A 22324-nucleotide genomic window follows, 5' to 3' on the forward strand; every position below is an offset into this window, starting at 1 on the left:
AAACACTTCTCTAATGATAAAATGTTTCAAAATGAGTGCCTCAGTATATGAATAGTATATGAATGAAATAAATCTCTTGCTACAATACTAAATCTAATATTGTTTTGTTGTTTGGTGACTATTGTATTATATAAAATAATGTTCAGTTTCGCTTCTCCTGTGTGAATAATTACTGTGCATTTAGGTCTCAAGGAAGTGTATTCATGTATAGTTTTAGGCAGGACTTTACTGTGATGTGGACAGATAGAGTGAATTTTTGTGTGCGAAGAATCCTTTGCATGACATAATACAACATTTAATGTCCTCATGAGGGAGTCTAGTTCTGCATTATTTCATAAAATAAAGTAGAATTTGTAAATCAGACTTCTAAAATGGAGATTTTAGTTATCTTTACACTTATGAGAGAGGGAAAAAAGAACAAAAAAAAACTTGTTCATTGTAACGCACTTCTAATATTTCAGAATAAAATAAATTTTGTGATCAGTTTCTGTTCTGTTCCTTGTACAAAGAGTGTTGCATTTGTACCTTTTCACAAAATGTAATGTGAGGTAACATCACAACAGCACCATCATCTATGTTCATTTTGGAAAAACTTGTTTTTTATCATCCACAGATTTGACCAGTTCAAGTCTTTCTAGCCATTTTGCATGAAAGATGAGAACATTCGAGAACATTACCACATTTAGGCCGAAGGATTGGGGCTTTTAGTTGAGCTGGAGCTTAGTCATCATAAGCTTTTAATGATGCAATGTGGGTTTTTTCTCCCTGTTGCTTTATCTTAATTCATTTAGGAGCATACAAAATCAGAGTTGGATGCATGGAAGATTGTTCGGGTTAGTGAAGATTTTCGAGTGATAGCCTTGGGCCTGCCAGTACCTAAATACTCTGGTAACCCTTTGGATCCACCCCTTCGCTCTCGATTTCAAGCTAGAGATGTTTATCACCTGCCCTTTAAGGTGAGTGTCATAGCAGAAGACTGGATCATTTGTATTGAGTAGAGATAATATTCTGATGTTATGTTTTACTTACTTCACCTCTGAAAAGAATTCTTGAGTAATAAATCTTATCTTAAACTGCATTTTTCATATTTTCATATTGCACATTTAAATTCCTGACATGCAGTCTTAGAGTTGCCATGGAATGTTGCAGCAGAAAAGTAACTTCCATAACACAAATAACCCCAGAAGAAAGAATTTGATCTTTTTTTTATTCTTAAATAAAACTAATTCTGTGTCAAGGAGTGAGTAGAATCCTCATGTCTAAATTAGAGGGAAAGATGGGAAATGCTTCATATTTCATGACCTGTGACCCACAGTATGATGCCAAAATTAACTTACTTTGTGATTTCATGTTCTATTTCCAGGACCATCTTCAGCTATTATATTCAATTGGATCAAACATTTCCACAGAGAGGTAATTTTTCATAATTACAAGAGAAATTGAATGAATGAATGAATGAATGAATGAATGAATGAATGAATGAATGAAGCTATGTCCTTTCAGGATTCCATGCTATTTTTGTGTCTCTATCACTGCTTAGAGACCAGAGCTGAAGAAATTTTTAACACGTGTGGGTATATGCTCACACAGCTTTTTGTATGCAGCGTTCATATAATGAATTTTAATGCTTTAGAACTTTGGTCACACCTTACTTGTGTGCACTCAGAAGTATTTTCAGCATCGTTTACTGTATTTAACTCTTTATGCTTTAGTATTTTAAATATAGATAGCATGTATAAAACTCTGTAATTACTTTTTCCTGTGCAGAATTTCTCAGCTCCTGTCTTTTGCTACAACTCTCTGCTCTCAAGAATCTTCTACATTGGGACTTCCAGATTTTCCTTTAGACAGCTTATCGGCTACAGTTCAGATTTTGGTATGTGCATACACGTGCTGTGAAACTGTATGGGTTTAAAAATTCTCAGAATTAGAGCTGGTTTATTCATGTTGTTAGAAGAAGATTAACATGAATATTTAAAAAAAAAACCTGAAAAAGCTAAGAATAGTTTGAGGGAGAAAAGTCTCAGTCATATATCTCTGGATAATACTTCAACCAAGCATATAGCATAATACTGAAGGACAAAGTATGGTATGACGTAAGATTTGTGTTGTTATTAAATGTATCTTAGTGCTCAATTTATTATTTTTTCCCCCTCTGGTAAATCATGTTACCTGACTTCAGGGCATCTACAGTTTATCTGATGGCACTGAGGTAGTGAGTAGAGAGAAATAAAAACCACAACCTGAAAGTGCTTTGAATTTAATGTTACACATGTAAATCAGATTGATTGCATTACATAGACACCTGTTGCTCTCCACTGACAGCTTAAAGGACCCAAAACAAACATGGGCATAGGAAACAGTTAAATTGTATGAGAATAAGCCTACATTAGGCCTTTGGGCTGACTGGTAGATTTAGAATAAACAGAAATGGAGGATTACGTGAATATGCAGTTTGTGCACGCTTGAAGATGCAGTGCTTCCTGACCGCTACAGTCCACAGGGAAATAGGAATTGTACATCTGCAGGGTTCACAGTGACAGGTCAGGCAGGTCAGGACTAAAGCTGTGGCAGTCTTCCTGCTTTCCTGGGTAGTCCTTTGTCTCTTGGACTTTATAATTACATAGTAAAATGTCAAAGACAAAATTGAAGGTACCTCCTGAAGGAAGTTAGGGACGTGAGATCTGTATAAAGAGGTAGGGTTTTGGTGCCCTTTTGCATGCAGGAAGATATGGTCAACCCAGGAGGGCAAAATACCAGGAGAGTTTCTCAGACCCTCTCTCCAAGGTACAGGTGTCTGTAGAAGGAACTCAGGATAGTTCTCTGTTGTTTCATGTGCAGTAATTTCACCTGTGGTACTGCTCAGCAGCAGATCACTTCCTCCATATTTTATTGGATTGGGTACATTAAAGCATATCAATTACTTGTGTTACTGTGGTGCTCAGTCCCCTCAGCTGTGCTGGATACTTACTGACAGAATTAGTTTTCTGAATTAGTGGTCCTACATTAGATATTAAGAAGTGATGAAAATTCAAGTTCAGTGAAATGAAGTAGTATTTGGCGGGCTTTAGGCAAGAAATATGTGTTGGCTTTTAAAATAGATTGCAACTTTTTGTTCTCTGAGCCCCAAAGTGAAAAATTATTTTTAAATGAATGCCAGATGGCTTTCAGAGTAACAGAAAGAAAATGAGCCCTAAGCTATTATCTAAACTATGGAGTGAAGGAAGCATTTTATATTACATTAGAGAATATGAAGTGTTACCATTGTATGACAGTGTCTTTTTTAGGTAGATGGAAACTGTTTCTTTTAGAATTAGTTTTAATCACTTGGATTTCTAAACTGTTCCCAGTGATTTTGAGCTACAGCATTTTTTCTTTGTTTGCTGGGTCAGTGCCATACTCTGCTTCTAGTTTAGTTGGTCTGTTTAAAAGTGTGAAGAGAGTGCATTGTGATGAGTAGTTTCTTATCCTCTGTCACAGATTCACACAGTCCCAAAACATAGTTTCTTGTTTTGAGGACTTCTGCCTGACAAAAGGGAGAATTTTTTCATAGGGTCCTGTTCTGAAGAGGCTTATTTTATACATTCCATTGTAATTATTATTAATTTGAGGTAATGTGGAAAAATTACACAGTATGTCTTTATATATAGATGGAGGGCTTTTAAAACGCAACAAAGGGCTCCCTAATCCGTAAAGCTGTACACTTACTACAGTGCAATAAATGGTTTATTTTTACTGATTTTTTTTTTTTATATTGTGGAACATTATAAATAGTATTACTGCTTATAAATTGAATTATGCATTTCATAAAATATGTGTCTCCTGGCTTAATTTCCAAGGAACTCTTCTTTCAGTTGTGTGCTTATGTAAATACAAGTGTATAACTGAAAATCAGTTAAATTTATTTGAATTCTTTATTTACTTTGATGAAGGCTTAAAAAGACAGTGGCAGTCAAATGACTGTTTTTCACTAGTGTTACAAACAAGTAGTCCTTAAAAATTTGCAAGTAATTTTTGAAGCAAACAATCAATTAACTTAGGGAGTTTGAAATTCCTTTTTTCTACCCAGAAAGTCTTTATGCGTCGTGTCTTCAGTAGTCATAAATGCATTTCTTTTTCTTCATTACTGCAGCAAAATAGTCAAATCTTTTTCTAGTTTAGGCAGCAATTGACAAAAAGAGTTAGTACTTAAATCTAACAAGGAGTTAGTAAAAAAAATAGGTTGTTTTGCATACTTAGTAACTCTTTTCAAAATAAAACAGTTTTAATCAACCTGTTAGAAATTTCTATGAACTGATTTGTTAAGTAGAATCTGTACAATATAATAGAATCAAAATTAAATACTATAAATAGCTGTGAATGTGTAGATCATTATTGAAGTACAGATTTCTTGTCATATTGTTTCTTTTCTAGTAGTACTGTGAAACTCATTTAACTGTGGTGGGATTTGTCTCTCTTGGCCATATTTGTCTTTAGGTATCTGAGCTGCCCACTGTAGCTTCCATTTATACACAGTAAAGAAAATAATTTTTAGGGCATAGTTCTAATCTACTTTGGACATTTATGTTGTAATGAATTACACCTGAGAAATGCCTGTTTTGACATCTAATCAAATACTGCTTGTAGTGGTCCTTGAAGTTCAAAGCTATGCGGGGTTTTGGGTTAATGGCTGGTGACAGAATGAGTCAATAATTTTTTCAATTTTTATTTTTAAATTTGAATTAGGATACCTTTCCTATGATGTCAGTCCAGCATGTTATAGACCGGCTTTACCCCTATAATCTTTTCCTTGGAAAGGAAGGCAGGACTGCAGTCAAAGACATGTTAAAAGTAAGTATTGCACGTTTATATTGTAATTCCAGGGAGTGATGGATTATGGTAGTAGTTCTCCTGACTAATATTACTTCACTACTTCTGTATAAAACCAGAAATCTTAGGTAAACTAAATGGCTATATTATTGCTAATGCTTAAAACTTTCATAGCAGTATTTAAAAAAACCCTCATAAGCTAGTTAATTTTGTTATAGTGAAAGGTGAAACCTCTAGGTTCTTTGGAATATTTAGACCTCAGTTAAAGACTACAGGAAAGTCGTCATTATATAATAAGTGGTTAATTAATTTGAAAGTAGTTACTTGTATGGTTAAGGTAGTCAAATGTTTAAAAAATACCTCTGGCATTTGACCTTTAAAAGAAGATTCTAAAAAGACTATAGATACCACATGCACAAAGTACATTCACTATAGCATGATTATAGATTGTATTAGTCTCTGGATTTGGTCTGTGTTATTTTTTTGTTGCTTATTCTTGGTCAGATCTGTCAGTTTGTCCATGTTTAATAGTAGCTTACGAAGCCTATAATTGTGGTGGGTTATTTAATTTATCTTTTAAAACTTAAACACAGTGTCAGCTTTCTTAAATTTTTTAATATGTTGTAAGAGTTACATATGTTGTTGAAAATGAGCATTAAAGCATTTTAGCCAGTTCCTTCAGTCCTGAAAATTAGATGTTATTTGTATGTTCATATTTGGTACTCACCAGCTTTGTAGCTAGTGAATATTTGGTTTTCCTAAAACCAAGCTTATGTGTCGGGGAAATGTTTGCATCCCATCCCCGCTGACACCCTCTTTCCCCCTCCTCCCCCCTGCTTTGTGCATTGGAGTTCAGTCCTGTATTCCCTGTGTAACTGGGCTGCTCTCCTGCTTGTCTTCCTCAGTTTTGGGGTGGACAGTCCTTGCAGTTGACTACGAGGTTTTTCTGAATTATTTGCTAGCTTTTCTGAGTTGTCAAAGTGACTCCTGTGGGGTCCTACCTACCACTTCTCTGAATAAGCCAATATGGCCTGAAGTCCAGGATCTGAAGTCATTTGTCACTTGCCTTCAACTGTTGCACAGGAACTTCCACCTGAATATGAGGAAGAACTTCTTTACTGTGCGGGTAACCCAGCACTGGAACAGATTGCCCGGAGAGGGTGTGAAGTCTCCCTCATTGGAGATGTTCAAGAACCATCTGGACACAATCCTGCGCATGTGCTCTGGGATGACCCTGCTTGAGCAGGGAGGTTGGACCAGGTGACCCCCTGTGGTCCCTTCCAACCTGACCCATTGTGTGATTCTGTTTCATGCTGTGTTGCCCTTCCACCACAGGTTGGGGTAATTGAAGTTGCTCATAAGAACCATCATCTGTGTGGAAATAAACTTCTGTCTGTTAGCAGAGCAGTAACATTCACGTCTGTCTTAATATGCCTTTATTTTAAATACTTTGTCATTTTGTTTACTCCTTCAATTACAGATGGTGAATGTCTTTATGTTCAGTACTATCCACTTCCTTCATTTTCCATTTCTTTTTTTTAACTTTGTATTGTGCATGCTTTTGCTTCTTGTATAAGATTGGTTTGACTTGCAAAATTTTCTTTCTCAATAATAATCTACTTTTAAATACCTCATAATTAGATTTTTCTGTGTTACTTTTCCTCTTTTTTTTTTAATCTTCTTCATCACTACTTTACAAACTTACTATGTCAACAAGTACATGTAATCTTATTTGGAATTTTATTCTATTTGCACACAACAAATCTTGTTAAGCAATGAACCTTAAGAAATACAGAAAATAACTGGTTGTATTGAGGAACGTCTGTTTATAATGATGTTATAGTAATAGCAGCTCCAGAACAATATAAATTTCGATAAGAGATTATTTTTTCCATTCTATGAGAATGGTGAGGGAGAGGAGTCTAGCAGAGGCAAGGTGATTTCTTATTCTACTTTTCTGCGGGTTTCCTAAGAGTGTCCAGGTAATAACTGGCACTGAATACTTTTTTCTGTGTAAAAGGAAATGCTGACCTTAACTGAGTGGTAACAAGAGTTGAAAAAAAAAGCACTGGAATTGTGTTGGCACTGATGGATTAATTTCTGTATTCAATCACTTCTTAACACCAGCTAACATTTAAAGAAAAAAAACCCCTAATTTCAGATGATGGAATGTGAAGTTTAGGTGTCAACTCAGAGACAGATACAGGGTTGTAGTAATATAGCTGATAACATACCCTAGTTTCAGGATATCTTCCCTTCCAGTGAGCTGTTGGAGCAGAGAAGTGAGATAGCCAGTGGTTATGCCAAACAGGTAGTTTTGGCAGTTGTTAGATGCCATGCGTGTTTCCTGAGGAGATCATATTCTTAAGGCACTGTCTTCCCAAATGTTACCTTCAGCTTGGGGAAATCCTTTCCTTACACACCTCCTTGCTTACTGAGACTACACCAAAATATAGCATTGCTTGTAATTCTTATTCTCAATAATGAAATAATGCAAAATACTGATTTACACCTTCCCTGGGGGTGAAGGTAGTTTCTTGGGAGCATTTGTGGATGAGACCCAGCAATGTGAGCTTTGAGCTGAGAAAGCCAACTGGATCCTGGTCTGTGTCAAAAGCAGCGTGGCCAGCAGGTCGAGGGAGGGGATTCTGCCCTTCTGTTCCTCTCATGTGAGGTCCCACCTGGAATAATGTTGAAGAAGAAAGGGTGTCTATCAACCAACTTTTTAATTTGATGCTAATGTAACTCCTTGTTTCAAACTAGTTGCCATAAAAAAAGTATTTAAGGATCGCGTGCTAATCCAGCGTCAGCAGTGGTCTTTAGAGGTGCTTAACATACATTTGCATTTGTACAACATACGCAAGCATTTGTACAAGTGCTAAAGTTTTCAGCATTTGTCAGTTCATTAGCTTGCAACAGACAGGATGGAAGTACCAAAATAAACTTGTAAATGATGTGCCTTTGTTTACCCTTATTTGAAGTTTCTGCACTTTGGCAACTGTATCAATTTGTATTCTGATTCTTAAAGATAATCCTTAACTGAGAAAGTCTTACAACGGAAAATATGAGTTGGTTGGAATTTTGGGCTTTAACATTATTCTGTACTTGCATGAAATACTGGCATGACAAATTATTTTGACTGACAGATGAACATCTGAAATATAATTGTAAAAATTAAGTAAAAAAGTATTTAAGGTTTTTCTCTGCAAGACTGAGATATGGAGAAATCACTGATTTCAAGGAAAACAGCTTCCAGCTAAACATTCTCAAACAATAAGCTTGAACATGTATGATGTATCTCCCACAGCATTGGAATTTTCTGTATGCAACTGAGACTTTTTTATAAAACTGGCTTCATTTAGGCGTGTAAGAGGCTCCATACTTTCTATACTTATTTCTTCGTTGTCCCATAAACTTTTAGTATTTTATTCCAGATTCATTGGGTGTTTTGGGTTTGCTCTTTTAATTCTCACACGCCTTTTGCACGCCTCTTTTTCACAGTGTTGGAAACACCCACTGTTTGGATTTTTTTACCTTCTAATCAGGAGAATTTTTCCATGAGATCTTAGAAATAACATACAGAACAGATTTGTCTTAATAAATGAGCAAGTAACTTTTAGCCTATATCCTTTTCTAACTTCACTCGAAAGCCCTAGAATTTTGCTTCATTTTTTTTCATGCTTTGATTAATTCTGTGTTTATTGACTTGATCTTACACAAAAAGTTTTTTTATTGCCTTTACTCATTTTTGTATTACTTGCACACCCACTTCAATCTTACCTGACCTCCTCTTTGAAAACTGTTTCCCTGCCTCACGGTACGTAGGAGCTCTTGTAAGACTGGAATTCTATTTCATGTCTAGACAAGAAAGAATTCCTCAGAAGAATTCTTTTCTCTTGTAAGATATTTCTGTTGCAAATTTTGTTCTAAGGAAGGATTTGTTTCTCTCTTATTCCTTCCAAAGTATTTCATAATCTTTGGGGTTTTGCATTAATAGATGCTCTTAGTGCCAATACATACCATTGTAGTGGAATCTGTCAGACTTCCTCTATCAATCTGTCCCATCTTGTACTTGCAGTTCATGTTTTGCTCCTTGTGAAGCAGTTCAGTCCTCTTGTTCTTTGAAAAATTCTTTTTCCTTCCCATGCAGAGAATCTTCCAGCCTTTTGATGTCTCTTTTGAATAGCCTGGCTGCCTTGTAGGTTCAGCCAAGTGGTCATCTGCAACTATGGCTCATTTAAGCTCTCTGTTCCTTTGACCAGCTGGATTACTGGTGTATTCTTTGCATTTTCCATTTTGAGATATTACTGATCATTAGATGCTTCCAAGTGGTCAGAATTCCTCTTCCTTTTGTTTCCAACTTTTACATTTCACCTTTTCTCACATGTTTCTAGGCATGCAGAACGTGGCCTGATGTTTATGAACTGCCAAACCACTTCCATGGTTTTTGGCGGCTGGTCTATTCTTTTTGCTTTCTTCTGAGTCAATGAGGCTGCCTGCTTCTGGCTCTCCAAGTATCTCCCAAACTTTCTGATACTGAATGTGTTCAGTTGTTCTCTCAAACCACAAATATTTTTTCCTTTGCAGCTATCAGCCTGAACATTTTATAGAGGAAGTTGTTTCTGGCTCAGCAGAAGTGTTCAATGTGTTGTACATCTATTTCATGCCACTCTGATTCCATATTTGCCTATCATAATTCTAAATTAAGAACTGCATCAAAGAGATCTGTTTTGCTCTGAAAGCCACAGGCAGTTTTGTTTGCTGTTCCTGTTCAGGTGTAAGTGTGGTAATTATTAGAGGTGTGAGGTCATTTAATTACTAGAGCATTCGGTTCAGCAGCACCTATGTGATTACATGTGATAAATTCAAATTCAGTTAGATGAATTTAAGTTGCGTAAATTCAGTAACAATATACACATAGACATTCCTCTTTCACTGTCCTGACTTAATGTCTAAAAGGCTACAGAACCCTCAACAACAACAAAGAACAAACAAAAAAACCCCACCAAAACAAAAAACCCCCAACCAAACAAAAAATCACCTTAGAAATTTTAAACTCCTTTTGTGTACAAGTTCTGCTCTTGCTGTCTTCAAAGCTTTGTTACCCAGTATCCAGGGTCTGCTGGTCCAGATAATCTTGCTCACTCACAGTTATTTTCTCTTGTTGGTAAGGGATTTTAGTGTACAAGCAGTTGGCAATTTTGTGTATAATCACCCTTGACTCTATCCAAAATGCCATTAACTTAGTAAGAATATTGCAATTTACTAATGAAGATAAGAGTGAGAACATTTGGTAGTTGCTTTCACAGAATCATAGTTGGAGTGTTTCTTAGAATCATACTTGGAGACAGTATTCAGTAGGCATTCCTGTCCTCTCTTGTTTAAAAATTTAATAGTGTCTGAAGTAGACTCAGCTGTTTCAATAAGAATATAATTTCGTGCAGCCCTTTACTAAAGCACATTTATCTTAAATATGTGTTTAAACATAATATTTTTGTAGGCTTTTTTTCCAGAATGGAAATTTACAAAGTGATGAAGAGCAAAAGCTTTCGTAAAAATCCATCTCAGTTTTCTTTCTAAACTTCAGTAGGCACTGCTATGAATCCTAGTAGTAATAATAATACATGCCTTTTAAGAGTTGTTTTCATTAATGACTTCTGTTTAAAAAACTCTGTTTTCTAGGAATTCTAAGGAGTTGGACAGTATTCCTTTTTCTCTTGTTTACTCGAGTTTCACTCTGTTGAATAAAATGGCTCTACGATTTCAGTGGTTTCAGTTATTAGCTTTTTTTTGTGCATAACGTTCCCAGTATGACTCTCCTTCCTGAACATGACTCTCCTTCCTGAACATTTTTAAATGGTTTTTGTGCTTTCCATGTACAGCAAAAATAAAGAGTATAATGCTCAAAAGAGAATTGAGAAAACATTTGTCCTGTTTTATGTCCTTGACATACCCAGAACATGCTGAAGGCTTATTTTGTACACGTTGTCCTCAATTTACCTAGTATAAGGCAGTAGGAAGCTAAGTAAATGCAATTTTTCTGGTTATTTTTATTGGTTGTCAAACGTTTGGATCTGCAATTGGTTATAATGACCTGCAGAGATAGGTGATCTATTATTACACATGCTGAAGGCTATGGTTTGTTTCTCATGTTATTTTGGACTGTCAGGCTAAGATTTGGCAAAGTCACCATGTGACATTTTCACTTTACATCTGTCACTACAGTCTGAGTAAGTAGCTGGTATACAATCTCTGCTTTGGCTTTAAAATGTAAAATATATAGGCCATCAAGAACATGGACACAGATATCTGAAGTAAAAGTTGAAATAAAGTAAATGGATTTAGGACTTCATAAGCACTGAGTCATGAATATGCTTCTGGCATTGTTTTAGAAGGAACAGTTTTAAAAACCAGAAAGTTGTATTTAGTAATTAATGTCCTCACCTCTGAATTCTGCAGCGCTTTGAGCTTCAAGATTCAGAAAAACACTTGTTTCCCAGGAAGATTACTAAAGTAGAAAGAGCACATGGAAACAAACGGTTCAAGGCTGATGTAACTGTCCAAATTGGTGAAAAAGAAGTGACATTCCAGGTATGAATTTATAAATTCATCAAACTATAATATGTTTTTTAAAATCACTAACTTGTTTTCGTCTCTTAAAGAATTTGACACTTACACTTGATAGTAAAAGTCATTTGCACTGAGCATTTTTTTTGGTAGAGTAACACATGGTATTTATTGGAGACACATTTAGATACTGGAATATTAGTTTATGGATATGCATGATTTTATTTCTAGATAAACTCATGGTTTCTTCCATGTGAATCATTACAGTTTGGATGAAAAAAAAAGCCTTTCAATTTCTTTTTCTGTTTTATTGGATTAGAATAGCAGAGAGTACTTATGATGCTCTTAATTCTGCTTTCCCTTTTTCTTTTTGTAAAAACAATAGTCTGTCTTTGTTTACACTTCAAATAAAATCTAATGAGTGCTTGGTAATGTTCCGACACAGGATGTTGGGAAAATGGAACAAAGTAATCACATCAACTATGATTAGTTTGAGTTTCTTCCAATGAAGTTTATGACCTGCTAGGTGGTGAAATAAGTTCTTACTCAGGAAACAGATGCTGATCTGAGAATATGAAGTTAATGTTGAATTTGGAGAGTCTAGAGAGTCTGTAAAGAAGGTGAATTAGTGGGAGTCAGAGAGATTATAATAACATTGGTAAGGAATGTCCTCAGAGAGTTTGTACCATGACAAAGTGAAGAGGAGAACAACAGCAAATGGGAACTTTTCAGGAAAAGTTGTGTGTAGGAACTTGATTCAATTCTTTTCTGAGGCAAAGATTTTTGGTTTCACTGGGCACATAGGTGATACCTTCTGAAAGTACTTCTGCAGAATATCTCTGGGAACAGGAGGGCATAAGAAGTTTGCAGATGAAACAGTTCCCAGACTAGAGCAGGAAGTGGAAATACAGAGCATGTGCCTTAACGTGGCAAACAATTCAAACTTTCCAAAGTTTGGGTCAGATTTTCACAATACTAATTGCTCTATCTCTTCCATGTTTCTCTGATGAGCAGTGAGTATTGGTGACTTTTTATTTGTCTCCTGCATGAACAGCCTGAAGTTCTTTGCATGCCCCAATGCTGTAACTGTATTAATTCACATTTTGTTAATTTTTTTCATGAAGAGTGGGTGAAGGAGATGTGAAGGAGTTTTTCTATTATAAATTAGTATATTTAATGTTGTGACAGTGACAGTTTCAAGTTTGATGGATGACAATTATCAGCAGAATATTACAGTAGTTTTGGACGAGTGTAACCTAGTCCACACAAAGCCTAGAGTTATCACAGTATAGCTTATTTAGCATTTTGATTTACTTTTTTTTCCTTACAGGTTCCAGCTGGAACTGGAATGTTAAAAAATCATTCTCGATCAGATACTTTCGTAAGGACTTCCAGCCATAATCAACTGTTGGCAGAAATGATGCAATCCCATATGGTTAAAGATATGTGTTTAATTGGAGGAAAAGTAAGAATTTAAATTTCTGTTCTCCCTTCTTCCCCATGATCTTTAGAATTTAATCTAATCAATATTTTTTAATTTTCTAGGGCTGTGGCAAAACAGTTATTGCAAAGGAGTTTGCTGATATACTGGGATACAGCGTAGAACCTATCATGCTATACCAGGTAAGGAAACTATCTGCTAATGATCATGCTTTAAATATGATCTCAAATAGAGAATTTCTCACAGCACTAAAAGTGTTGGGTGTTTTTGCAAACCCCAAGCTCTGTGAAGCTTAACAGCACTGCCATAGCCAGTGGTCACTTGGTACATGTTTGGAAAGAATTGTCTGTCTTAGGTTGTAGTACACTTTAACCTCATGGCATAAGCTGAAAAATTACAAGATTTAAAAGTAGAATTAATTAATTTCCTAGCTTTTCACACAGAGATCACATGTGTAAGATTTTCTCCATAACCCTGAGGGATGAAAGGGCTTAAATAAAATATGAAGTCAAGAGTCTCCTATGACCTTATGGGTCAAAATACACCAAACATAACGGGATTTATTGTTGTAAGTGATAATTGTCAATGCTGCAGGGAAACATTAGCATCAGGTTTAATGCAATATACCGGTCTCTTTCTTCCATCCCTTTTCTGCTTTAAATTTTTCCCAGACGACATGGAGACATCCAAAGGAAGAAATGGCAGCAGCATCTGATTTAAAAGTATACTGGCATGTGGGGAGAAACACTGGTAGAGATGGGTGGTGAGGTTGAATGGTTGAAAAAGTGAGAGGAAAATAGAAAAGAGAAATAGTGATGATGATGTAAAAAGACAGTCCATTTTATGTTTTCCTGCACTGTAGAGAACCTCTCCAGACAGGATCCCACTGCTTTTGCTTCCCCCGATATGGCTTCAGCTGATAAGGGTGAAGACTTTGAAACTCTGTCTGCAAAACTGGAGTCAGGCAGATGACTTCTCCCCTTTCCTTACGCTTTAATGTGGCTGAGTGTGAGCAGATTTGGGTTCCAGGGCTACATACCCTCATCAGTGTAATGTCTTGTTCATAGTAATATACCTGGATTTCCAGCAGTGCATATTATCTTTTGTATAGTGGTCTATTAAAATAGGCATATAGCTTCTGAGCCAGAGCTGTGTCTCCAGCTACTCTGCGTACTTCTCTCTGTACTTGTCACTGTAAACATAGTTTTAATTCATCCCAGAAAAATAACTTCTGCAACTTGACAAACCTGCTCAAGGGCAAGCACACCCTAACCCTTGTATTGGTGCACACAATAAAATATTGGGTATTCACCAGCAAAATTAGATACCTATTTGGTTAAAAACATGGCCGCTGTTTCTCAACTTCCTACCTTTAATTAGTATGGCTTCGATGAATATGAGCAGAAGGCTTCATTTTTTGAGGCATGAGCAGAGCTGACAATGGAACTATTATTTGGTAAACATCTTTCTTTCAAAGGGATCTGTAATTCCTATGCAAATAAAATCTAGGAAAGGATTTGAGGTATTTCCCACTTGGTTTCACCAGGGTTTGATCAAGCTCAGAGGGCAGAGGGATTTTATAGAAAGGCTTTTGGTGATATCAAACAGTATCAAAAAAGCAAGTAAATGACTGAGAGCTGCTTGTTCTCTGTAAATTCCTGTGTAGCCAAGCCTAGGTAAGGTCCACATATGTATCTATACATAGAAATGTTTCCTTAATGTATAATGTGTTACATAAACTCAAAACTTTTTACAAAAAGCAGTGTATAAAAATATTATTAAATGTAGCTGAGCTATAAATAGAATTTTAGAATGCATTTGTTTTTCTTAAAATATATAACGTATCAGGGGCTTTGCATAGCAGTGTAATAGGATAATTTAATGACATAACAAATGTTAAATTCATACATTAGTTCAGCAATGAAGACTATGAAAAGTTTGAAAATGCTCTAAATTTAGCATTTTTTTCGACTTTGGTTCAAAAAAGTGTCTTCTGTTTTTTTCAGAGAGACATCATACTGCCATCCATTTCTAAAATTAAGGAGGCTTTTCTTTGTTCTATGGTTCATATTTATTTTCTGGTAATTTCTGCAGGCAGAAAAATGAGTAGAGGGACACTTCCCTTTGGTCTGGAGCAGTAGCAGTGTTTCTCCTCAGGCTCACTGAAGAAATGAGTTCTTGGATTTTTTAATGTGTATATAGTCTTTGCTTTTAATATTTGCTTCATCATTCTTTGCAACTGAAGTTGATTTAAGGACTTGAATAGTGTGAGAAGGTGTATCTCTCTAAATTGATTTCACAGAAAAAATAACTCCAAAAGCTTTTATGTTGTGAGGTGAAAATCAAATTACATATAGTAAACCTTTTGGAACATAGATCATCTCTTATCCTAATAGTTGGCTGAGAGAGTAGTTCCTGTCTCTGTTGTGATATCTGACATCATTATACGGATGTCTCATTATATGCAGTTCCATGTAGGTAAATTGCTGAGAAAGGAAACTCATCCTGATTAGGAAAGGTTTGTTTTTAACTTGTCTCTTAATGCAGTTAAGCAACAGCAAATGAGAAGCAGCAGCCAGCTAGTGCTTTGTGGACTGTAGCTAGGGAACTTTTAGTTCAAATTGCTTAAAATAAAATATTTTCTCCCCCTAGAGTTTCAGAGGGGGAAAAAAAGTAACAGTCAAAGTGATGTTACAAGTTTTCCAGCAACTTGCTCCTCTTCTTCCCTAGCAAAAACAGTTTTGTAAGCACATCACTGGTGTTTGTGTACTGTGATGTTTTTGTTCCTAGGACTTATTTTTTTTTTGCCTGACCTCATAATTTTTCTTTACCAAATGCTTCCAGTTTTTTATTGGAGAAATGCTAACAAATGATGAGTCCAAATTGGCATGAAATGCGGGAAACATAGATTCTTCACCTCATAATTGCCAAGAACATGATTAGTACTACAAGCCATGAAAAATGGCTAGGTTGGAGACTTGTGTTGATATAGCTGCTAAAGGGAGTGGAACAGAAGTTATCCTACTCGTTTTTTCTCCTAAACGTCTTTTTTTTTCCTGTATACAAACTTCTCTAGAAAATAAACAATGAAACATAAAATACATAAGTTATAATGACTTACAAATTCAAATAACCTTTGTTTGACAAGGCAATATATTGTTGCCATTGCTTTGTCCAAAATAAGAGGAATAATTAATTCTTATACTTCAGTTACTTCCCCTCCAAAGGGAGTATTATAACATTAGTTTTGATAGCATATATTAAATGATTTGAATAAAATTTATTAAAAATTAGGTTAAAGTAAATAAATAGAAAAAATAAATCACTGGGCAGGTACTTAGCCATAAAATAAGTTCCTTACAAAAACTGTGCAGGTGTTAGCAATGGTATTCCTATTTAATCATCCCTAAATTGAATCTCATTCAACCATTTAAACCACAGTGTTATATATCAGAAAGCATTTTGCACAAAATACTCCTCTGAGTTTATCTGCAGAAAATTAATGCATGATTCTCATAGTTGGAATTAAAGATGGACATGCTGTATAGCACACCCAGTCAATTCATACTGTGTGTTGTTTCATTTCTCTTGAGATGAATTATCAAAAGGTGTGTTAGTTAAATATTCATTACGGCATTTACTAGCTGCTGAATGCACAGTTCTTAAGCAAGTCCTAAACCCACATTTTTCTCTGTCTTCTGTAAAAATGTTTCATGTCTAATTCATTAATAAAATAGGAAAGAGTGAACACAGCAGTAAAACAACAGAAATGCAACAACAAAAATACGGTATGGTTTTGTGGATTTGAATGTGAGACTTTAAATTAGACAAATGTGGAAGCACTGAAGGAACCAGACTTTGTCCTGTTATTTTAGGTCTTTTAAGGAAATGTAGAAAAAGGAAATGATTCAGGCCATATGATGTAATGTATTCTATTTTTATTCTTTAAAGTTCAAAGGGTTTATAGTTGTGAAAGGGACATATGCAAAAGCTACAGTTACAATAGAAAATATGTTTTTATCTGATTTTAGGTTAAGTTGTGTTCACAGCACAGCCCAAGGAAGGAATTTAGTCTTCCAGGTCACAAAATTACTATTGCATCTTTGTTTTTCTAGTGCTTACCTGTTGTAATGGAACATCTAGAGTATGTGTGCTGGAGGATATGCTAGATGTTGGTTTTGGTTTTGTTTTATTCCTTAAGCATTGTTTTGTGATAGGCTATGTATTTTTGGTAAATTCTGTGTTACGGGCTTCTTTATTACCCTGTTCGTTATTCTCTGATGGTTCCACTGCATTTTCCTGCTGCGAGGTTGAATGTCATGCTGGTTTGTGTTCAAGATTAATCATGGAATCTTTGCTCTTTCACGTGGCTTCCATATGAAAGAAATTATTCTTGTTTGCTCCAGGTGTAAATTGCTGCCCCCTTCTGTACACAGGGCTGTGTACAAGTTGTCATTTGCTTGTGTTTTGTTAAAGGGGTAGAGGGGAGAAAGGCTTTTGTTCTTGTTTCAAAGAGGTGACATTGACAAGTCTAGAACTTCCAAAGAGTAACTATTAAACATTTTGTGAGTAGATTTGTGTGTGTATTTCTAATACTCTTTGGGAAAGTAATTGAAGATTTCCTGCTAATCTTCCTAATATTCTTGGGAAGAACAGAATGCAGTTTTTTAAGGAGAAAGCATGTACTCATAAATTAAGAAAATGGATCATAAATACATTCTTCTGATGATACTTCCAGGATATGACGGCTAGAGATTTGCTACAGCAAAGGTACACGCTTCCGAATGGAGACACTGCTTGGAGACCGTCGCCACTCGTCACCGCAGCTCTGGAAGGAAAGCTTGTTCTTCTTGACGGCATCCATCGCATTAACCCCGGCACTCTAGCCGTACTCCAAAGGTCAGCGTGGGAGCGTGGATAAGTTGGGTGCTCGTGATGTGTGTATTGAGTGCATGCATACTGAGACCTTAAGTTCCTGCTGGTGAATATGGCTTTGCAACTTCAGGAATACTGTAAAGATCAAGCTGAGCATTGAGTTTTCATAGAAGATGTAGTGCTCATTTTTTTTACTTAAAAGAAGAAACAATTCTTTGATTTTTTGTAAGCCTAAAATAATACAGGAAGTTTCAACCTGTTGTAAATTTAGAGTCTAAGTCTGAATTTTGGAATGAGCTAGATTTTATTCTAAAATTATGAAATCTAAAAACTAGTAATATTTGTGCAACAATTTAAAAATGCAGGATGTCAGAAAACATTTTAAATACTTTGAGTGCATTCTGCTTCTAAACAAGCATGTTATGAAGTATGTTACACAGCATACTTTATATTGATTGCAAAGAGCTCTTTCTAAACATTATTTCATAATTCAATTAAAAATAAATTAAACTTTGCAGAACACAATAATAGCAAATACTATGTTAATAATTATACTGTCAGGTCAAATTTTTATGCTATTTTATATGCATGCATCATGTACTGCCTTTTGCAAACTAAACGACATTGTGAGCTTTAAAAGCGGGCTGTAGCAAAAGCATTTTCTGCTTTCTCTTATTATATATGTATGCAGAAGGACAGAACAGAGAATTACACTTGCCTGTGTTTTTGCCTTTTCATATGTTTAGCTTTCCCTTCTGATTTTTAGTTCTGACATGTGCATGTATTGTGGATAATCAACTTCTGCATATCACAAAATAAAAGCTGGGTCTGTATGTATGTTAATCATTAAAGCTAGCTGAAAGATAGTCCTTCAAGAAATAAAAGTATATTACTTGGTACAAGCATAACTAAAAAGCTGTTTCGTGCCGTTTATGCACACTCCACTGGTAAGACAGATTTTTTTATTTTTCATATTCTTACCATTTGGATTTAAACTAAGTTGACTGACTATGTGCTAAAACTTACATATATTATTTTACCTCCATGCATGGATGCACCTTGAGTTAGTATCATTTTTTCTTTTTACTGTGGCCCATGTTAACTGAGATAGGTTTTAAAAAAACCTTTAGTTGTTATAAGTGTTTTAAAAACTAATCAAAGGCTAGATAGAGCTTATTCTTTATTTTCAGACTAATACATGACAGAGAACTGACTCTCTATGATGGCACCAGATTGTTAAGGGAAGATAGATACCAAAACCTAAAAGAAGAATTACAGCTCTCTGATGAGAAACTACAGGAAAGGTAATGTGTCAGCTACAACAATAGAATGAAACAGCATTTCAATTTTTTCTTTTTTTTTTTTTTTCTAATAAAAAAACCTGAAAAATGCTTTTTTATTTAATTGATGCCTTCTAATTGCTAAGAGAAACATCTTTTAAACATCAGGTTCCTCCTGAGCTCTATTTATTTTTGTGGTATGGCAAAATTATATCCTGTTTAGAGTGCTTGAAGTAAAAGGAAAACATTCAATATCCTTTAAGAGAAGGAGTTAGAAATTGAGGAGAAATTATAAGTAGATACAAAAATAGATCTAAAGCTATATGATACTTAATTTTGGAACGTTTTATTAAAAGTCTTGGAAAATAAAGCTAAATTGAAGTTAAATACTAGTTGTTACTTTCTTTTGCCTCATGAGCTAGAAAGCTGGTATTTAATTTACAGCTAATATGGGGCAGGAAATCCTAAGGATGGGTTGGGACCCATTATGCTTATTCTTTTTGTTCCTTTACTTCTACTTGTCTGCTAGAAACATTCCACAGATGGAAGTGTTTCCTAGTCCTCTGAGGCCATATTTGATACATGGTCAAACAGTGCTGACCAATTTTCGTTAATGGGAGGGATATTGTTGATTGTGTCTCAGAACAAACACAATCTAATATTCTGTAATATATAAGGAGCTAAACATATTGTGATTCTGAAATGGATCCACTCTCTAAAAAGAGTGATGGGTTATAGCAGGGGTGCATTCATGATGTGCCATATGTTTGCTCTCAATTGTCTCACTGAATCTGATTTTTTTCTTTGACCTTCATAGTCCCCCCTTTAGAAAAGCTGCTTTTCTTTTACTGTCTAGTTGTTTCCATATTTCTGGTTCCCTTTTTGATCAAAATACAGTGGATTAAAAAAAAAAAAAAGGGGGGCAAGAGATGCCCCACAAAGCCAACAAAAAAACCAAACTTTATTCTAAGTTACTTGTTGCAAATTGTATCCACTCTGCTGAGGCCATACACCTAACTAGATGGTAATTTCCTGCATTTGTTTTATTTGAGCGAAGAACTGTATATCAGGGAAGTGTTCTGTTTATCAGGATTATTAAGCACAGACTTTAAAAAGAGCAGCAAAAATCTCCAAGGGCCCATCTGGGATAGTGTCCCAAGTTTGCATCGGGCTTTGTACTATGAGATACATCTGTTGTGCCAATCTCTGTGTTCATGGTCTTGTCCTAGGTGCTTTCAGGCAGTGGCTGTAGCTGTTTACCCTCTGGTTTATTGCCAATATACTCCAAAAACGTGGACAGTTCATCACACATTCCTTTCAGAGCTGCCACTCCTAGTGGATCAAATCTCTCTCACAAGAATAGAGATTTACATCTAGATCCTGCACCTCCTTTTTTGTTCTAACAATGGCTGTTTTGGCAGTGGAGTCCCTTTAATCTTCATTATCTGTTAGAGCATGAGCACTGTCCAAGCTGTCTTCTTTAATGATTGTTCTGCAGACCCTTCTCCTTTCTGTATCACCTCTGTATGTACTTTCCTCCCTTTCAGTCTCATTGAGTAACCTTTCGGTTCAGCTGTTCAGTGGTAATTGTGCATTGCTTTTGGCTACTTTGGAGGCTTCAAAAGTTGGGGGCTTTTTGGCTTTCCTTGAAAGGCTGTCTCTATTTCCTTCAGATCTCAATGTACTGCTTTTACCTATCCACCTCGATATTTTTCAATATAGTGTTTTGTGAGTTGATAAGCTCCTAATTATCTGTTTGACTGACAGTGAGCTTTCACCCTCTAATCCATAAGTCAAGAATGTCTGTTGTATTGGACAAGAATGCATTTCTGATTAGTACTTGGTCTTAGGAACAGATACCCCCATTGTGTAGGCATTTTTATATGTGGAAGCTCAGTGTGACCATTTAGCACCATCTTGGATGCAGATGAGAATTCTAGCTCCTGAATTATATGAAGTCCATTTGGCTGAGAATCCTACCTTCTCCTAGGTGAAATGTTCAGTCTGCCCATGTTTTCTGTACTGACTTATTAAAATACCTAGGTTAAAGTAATGCAAACGTGTAACTACTTCTTTGGTTTTAGCTTTGGGCTTCTTTGGCATCACTGGACAACTCCTCTATAGAGAGGGTACTGTTCTCATCAGCCCTTGAGGAACTGAAAGTGTTTCAGGACCTCGTCCTGGTTTTGGTGCCTTCCATATTCTGAAAACATCACTACCTTTTAACTGACTCCAGGATGTGATGTCAATAATTGCTGTTTGATTCCAGGACTGTATTCCTCCTTGCTATTGTTCCCTTTCAGCAGTGGTTACCAGTCACTGCAAACTTCACTACCTTCCAGTGTTGCAGAATCCAGCATTAAATTGTATCTGAGATACTGACAGCTGATTTAATCACAGATTTTAATCACGACAGTGCTAACCATTCCTCCTTTGCCTGCAATATGTTGTCTATGGAGAAGTTACATAGAGTATGTTGTAACATGAATTTATTAGCAGATTGGTTGGGCAAATTCTTACCTAAATCATAACTAGGAGATGCTTTCCATATTGATGAGAGACATCTCTCTTGCTGTATGGCAATGACTGTGGCTAGTGGCCTTAGCTGGATTTCTGATGTTAGACGAAGATGAAAAGACAGCTTTACTTATCCTAGTTTGCTGGATTTGACTAAAGTAATCCAGTATGACTACTCTTTGCCACACCTGTGGAATATATGATGTCATTCCAAATTTTGTTGGGACTGAGTCTGCAATGTTTGCGTGACACATTAAGTTTACCTAATTTTCCAGTAAGGGAATATTAATGTGTTCCTGCAGTTTTAGTATCTTTAATTTTTAGTGCTTCAATCGTCACAATACTCATATGTGTAGTAGGGGAGAAAAAAGAGGAGGATCAAGAGGTTTGCTTGGGTTTTTTTACTAAAGGGATGGTATTTCAAATCACTGTGATCTGGAGAAATCACATGGCTCTGTGTACAAATGCAAATAGTATTACAGTAGAGAATGTGAATATGCTTAAAACATGATGGTGTTACTAGAAGTGCTGGATGAAGAGGAAAGTATGGTTTGGTTTTCAGATTGTTTTCAGTTTTTGCAGTTTAGAGCACTGTTATTCATAAGTTATATTTTTGACAACATTTCAAAGTTTTATTACTTTTGTAAGAGCTAATAAAGTATATTCTGATTTTAAATGATGTTAATTATTGTCATTGAATAATATGTTCATGATTATTTCATTAGATTTCTAAATCTGTAGAAAAAATTGCATTTTTCTAAGAAGGGTTTCAGGCTGGTGGGTACAATAGCTCTCTCAGGAGTGACAAGTGCAAGCAGTGCATTGCCCTTGGGAC

The 22324-nt window shown here is 35.7% G+C and overlaps 1 protein-coding gene across 1 annotated transcript in view; it reads left to right on the forward strand.

Annotated features, from left to right (window-relative positions):
- Nucleotides 1-22324, forward strand: part of VWA8 (von Willebrand factor A domain containing 8) — a 181289-nt gene that overhangs the window by 39509 nt on the left and 119456 nt on the right. The window contains exons 6-14 of the mRNA XM_039568168.1: nucleotides 792-956; nucleotides 1364-1413; nucleotides 1768-1876; nucleotides 4726-4830; nucleotides 11269-11400; nucleotides 12707-12841; nucleotides 12922-12999; nucleotides 17556-17716; nucleotides 18883-18996. Of these exons, the coding sequence (XP_039424102.1) occupies nucleotides 792-956; nucleotides 1364-1413; nucleotides 1768-1876; nucleotides 4726-4830; nucleotides 11269-11400; nucleotides 12707-12841; nucleotides 12922-12999; nucleotides 17556-17716; nucleotides 18883-18996 (1049 nt within the window). The remainder of the gene's footprint in view (nucleotides 1-791; nucleotides 957-1363; nucleotides 1414-1767; nucleotides 1877-4725; nucleotides 4831-11268; nucleotides 11401-12706; nucleotides 12842-12921; nucleotides 13000-17555; nucleotides 17717-18882; nucleotides 18997-22324) is intronic.

This window comes from Corvus cornix, chromosome 1, assembly GCF_000738735.6.
Source record: "Corvus cornix cornix isolate S_Up_H32 chromosome 1, ASM73873v5, whole genome shotgun sequence".
Classification (NCBI taxonomy): Eukaryota; Metazoa; Chordata; class Aves; order Passeriformes; family Corvidae; genus Corvus; species Corvus cornix.